The 4206-nt window shown below is 35.4% G+C and overlaps 1 protein-coding gene across 3 annotated transcripts; it reads right to left on the reverse strand.

Annotated features, from left to right (window-relative positions):
* Positions 1 to 288: 288 nt before the first annotated feature.
* Positions 289 to 3572, reverse strand: LOC113017884 (ladderlectin-like). 3 transcript variants are annotated; one of them, XM_026160996.1, is made up of 6 exons: positions 3490 to 3572; positions 3304 to 3398; positions 2984 to 3066; positions 1264 to 1398; positions 1068 to 1182; positions 289 to 583 (listed from the first exon to the last, which is right to left on the reverse strand). In XM_026160996.1, exons 2-6 carry the CDS (start codon positions 3356 to 3358, stop codon positions 519 to 521), a joined length of 453 nt encoding a protein of 150 aa, XP_026016781.1. In that variant the 5' UTR covers positions 3359 to 3398; positions 3490 to 3572; the 3' UTR covers positions 289 to 518. The 3 variants fall into 3 exon arrangements, with proteins under 3 accessions (XP_026016781.1, XP_026016779.1, XP_026016780.1); XM_026160994.1 differs by having other exon boundaries at positions 289 to 586; XM_026160995.1 differs by having other exon boundaries at positions 289 to 586; positions 3304 to 3358; positions 3490 to 3530.
* Between the last annotated feature and the right edge of the window lie 634 nt (positions 3573 to 4206).

Genomic DNA, 4206 nt, shown 5'->3' on the forward strand with positions numbered 1-4206 from the left:
CTACAACGGATATTGTGCTTTCGTTTTTTACTTAGTTCCTCCTACGCCGAGCGGCGCATCGGATATTGTGCATGACACTATAAAGAAAGAAGAAACTCTTGTTTTTATGATAATGCAGGAAAGCCAAAAAAAAAGAAAAAAGTGTTAAAAGACCAGTATGACCCAGTTCATCACCTGCTATGTTGCCCTGCTGAATGCCAGTTACGAGTCTTCATACAAAATACTTTGCTTTTGTAATGTCATCCCCAAGAGGTCTACTCTTACTTTGGAAGAAAAACAGAATTAAAATAATGTTTTATCTTTAGTCATTATTTATTTATTACTGCAGAATGAAACATGTAGCATGTTTGTCCACATGGTCTCACTTTAACATTATAGAATGTATAGGACTAATAGGAAATCCAGTTCCTGTTTGCTGTTACAGTGAATCAGAAAACAAAAAAAGGCCTTCTAATACTGGAAGCTGATGACACAAAATCTGGTGGGTGCAGCAACTCTTTGCATCGGCTCAGCATCATTTACAGAGTAAAGGCACACATGGATGGACGTTGAGTGGAACACTGTACATCATTCCATTTGCCTCCTTCTGTGACCAGAAAAAACACAGGAGACAGTTAGAGCAACTGTAGACCTGAAACTGGCAATTACTTTCTTTGTTTTAAAGAAAGTAATGCAAATGTAATAAATGTTGATTTTAGTATTATTAATAAACAGATAATCGTAAAGTCTATAAACTCAACATAGTCAAGAGGTCCAGTTCATTATCTCTGTATAGTAGAAGTGAAACCTAGCGGCTACAGCCCCTAGGTTGGCATCCACTATTCAAACCTTTTACTTGTACTAATATATATGGAATTAACCTGCTGTTGTTATCAATATCATCTGAGTTTTAGCTTTACTTGATGTTTTGAAGTCTCTTAAGTGCTGTGGAATCTGAGAGACTGTGGAATGCACTAGTAAAGTCCCCTTTAGGATTTAAACAGCTAGTTATCATTTATGACTTGCCACATTACAATGTTTATTCAGACAGCTCAGACATTTCAGTAAATAATGTTTTAGGGAATTACCTCCACCATGATTTATCTCTATACAAGACTCGTTACTTCCCCAATTGTCTGGTTGCCCTGGTTTCCATGCTGAAAATAAAAAATGACTGCCATCGCTCCAGAGCCAGAGATCATTCTAAAGATGAAATAAAACAGAGATTTAAAAGTTCAAAGTGTCCTTCTCTCATTAAGATCAGCTTTTATTTGGATAAATTACCATCTGGCAATCAGTGCCTCCAATCCATGTTCGTCGGGAATACAATGATGCAGCTCTTATCAACTTCTGAATGTTTTCATTATCTTCAGCATTGTTTACCGATGCGAGGTGTGCTTTCATGGCCTGACAGTTTTTCTACAGTGGAGATGAACAAAAAGACACACAGAAACTCAAAAGGAGATGGTTGCTGGAGAACAACGTGGCTACTTGAAATAAATATCTGGACCAAAGGGACTTATCTGCAATTTGGCAACTCAATCATAGATGTAATTTTTCACACTTTCAATCTGGTTGCATTTATTGGGAGCTCTTTAGCAAGTTCACTGGCAGTAAGCTATTTGTACACTACTAGCATGTCAAAACTTTAAAAAAAAGTCACAGTTACTCCGTAAGGAGTGTTTATTTGCAGAGGTGGAAGTAACAAAGTACATATACTAACATTATTTTTTATTATTATAACAGAAGATTAAGTTAGCTTTGCAGAAAAAAAATATTTAGTGGAAATGTTCTTCAAAGAGTTACTTTTTACCTTCTTACTTTGAGTACATTCAGAGCCTGTACTTTTTCACTTTTATTTGACTAAAGAAGTTGAATTAGTACTTTAGCTTTTATCAGAATGTTTTTTAGCAAAAGAAAAAAGCACAGCAAACAAAGCTCTAGAGAACTCATAGCTAAGTGAAAGTAGAAGGCTCAGCCTCCATGTTAGTAATATGGATAAAATGGTGCTAAGAAGTTTTGAGATGTAACGTGTCCTCTTTCTAGGTCTTGCGAGTAGAATGATTTTAAAATCAATTCTTAATTTAAAAGGGGACCAACGAAAATAAACTAATATGGGAGAAATGTGGTGTCTCTTTCTAGTTCATCTTAGTACTACTGCTGCAGTGTTTTGGATCAACTGAAGGTTTTTCAGGAGTTGTCAGAATAGCCTCTTCTAAACCCAAGAAGTAAAAAAAATAAAAAATAAAATCATGGACTAGCTATTCAACATCACTCTGAGATGAGGGTGTTGCAGTGTGGTGGCACCTTCGTTTACAGGCTTGCTGCATTATATATTTATACCTTTTAAATTTGTTCAGTGATTCTATCATTTTAGCTAAACCATAGCATTGAGATATTTTATAAAATAGTAATATATTTCTCATTTCAGTCTTTGTTGCCGCTCTTCATTTATATTACTTTGAAACTATCGTCACATCTTAATGATCAAAGAGTTTTCTACAGACAAGAAGCTACCCCACAGCTCCACCTATCTGTAAAACCTTCTTACTGAATGCTATTGATGTGTTTTGTTCTTTAATAAAATTAATCATAATACATGTAACTGATTTTTAGAATACCATTTAATCCCCTTTTCAAAAATATGAAGTCCAGAGTATGTTACTGAAATTGTCATTAATACATCTTCAATCTTTGTTATATCACAATTTAAAGAGAGGGAAATGTAAAAATATGCAGAAGTAATTTCTACTTGAAATTACTCCTGCATATTTGTCAGATGGAATGATCTGACAAGCAAATTCTACAATAAATATGCCTGTTTAGAAAACAGTGTTCAGTGCAGAGCTGCGTTCATGAAAATACCAACATCAGAATATGACTCTATTTATCTTGGGGCTAACTGGGGTAAGCAAACTAACTGTTGGCTTAAAGCGGCAATTTTGTGTCCAAAGACTAAGCACAGTGTCAACATTTTTGAGTGAATCACAATCCTCTGTCTTACCTCAGCCTCAGCCCAGGTCATCTGTACTGAAACGTAATGGAAACAGCGACCTCCAAACTCACTCCAATTATCAGGGCAAGTTGCTGCAGATGGGTGAAAAATTAGTGAAAACAAGCAGAGAATTGTGAGTAATTGTATGATATTGTGTCATCATGATAAGGCTCCCTGTTTGCTTTTCTCTGCATATTTACTTTGACTCTGTTCACATGAAGTGTTTTACTCTTTCAATTTTTTTTTTTCCTGACGAGAGCACAGCCAATTTGTGAGGATTTAATCCTATGTCAAGAGTTTAGCACATTAGCTTAAACACCTGTACTCACCATCAGCTCTGGCCAGAGCAATTAAGGCACAAACAAGCAGAGACACAGTCAACATCTTTTTGAAGACGACGGAGACAAAGAATATGATCAGTGAGCTTAAAAAGAACAAATACAGAAAAATTATTAATGATCATGGAGTGAGTTAAAGTGTGAAGGAGAAAATTGGGGCAAAGAGTCACAGTAAACCTGCAGAAGAAGGATTCACTCGGTGGCTCTCCTGTGTGAATCTGTTGGACCAGAGGAAAAAAAGGATCTTATATACACTAACTTATCTCCATATCTGTGTTTAGATAAGTCTTCTCATCTGTGTATGACCCTTTTTTTTTTATCAGTTTATTGGTCAACAAATCAAAGGGCAGCACATCCCACACTGTTGGTTTTTCAAAAGTAAGCATGTGAATCACAGAAACTCAAGGTCTTCCTTCTATGTTTCCTCAATTCACATCTTGTTTAATCCCAAATTTGATAATGACACACAGAATATGCTCAGAACCATAAACAATATGAAATCATTATTTTTTAATTAGGATATAGATTATCTGCATATTTTAAGATGACTTGTAGAGGCTTACTGCAGATTCTTTTTGCTTTATAAAACAAATAGCGGTGGATGTAAAGGTTTTAATAAGTGATTACAGGAAAAAGTGCTGGTGTTTTGAAAGCTAGAAACACGTTTTCTTTCACTCAACCTGAGCTTGTTACCTCTTTGTGCTTCATGTTGTGTGTAAACAGATTCCGACACCTCCAGTACTCGCTTTTATGTCGTCTAACACACTGGCAGACTGGCATTAACACAAAGCCATTATACAACGCTTTGAAGCAAATAATTTGTGTTAAGAACTTTTTATATTTAAATTATTTGAATTACTCAATGAATCGTTGCAGCCCTACTCTATATCAACT

Source organism: Astatotilapia calliptera, unplaced genomic scaffold, assembly GCF_900246225.1.
Source record: "Astatotilapia calliptera unplaced genomic scaffold, fAstCal1.2 U_scaffold_25, whole genome shotgun sequence".
Taxonomy (NCBI): domain Eukaryota; kingdom Metazoa; phylum Chordata; class Actinopteri; order Cichliformes; family Cichlidae; genus Astatotilapia; species Astatotilapia calliptera.

Excerpts from the sequence above, each read along its gene's own strand:
- LOC113017884 (XM_026160994.1), bottom strand. The coding sequence starts at position 3,358 with ATGTTGACTGTGTCTCTGCTTGTTTGTGCCTTAATTGCTCTGGCCAGA. Across the intron at positions 3,067-3,303 it reads TGCTCTGGCCAGAGCTGATG|CAACTTGCCCTGATAATTGG; the intron begins GTGAGTACAGGT and ends ACCCATCTGCAG. Across the intron at positions 587-1,067 it reads AGAGATAAATCATGGTGGAG|AAGGAGGCAAATGGAATGAT; the intron begins GTAATTCCCTAA and ends TTCTGGTCACAG.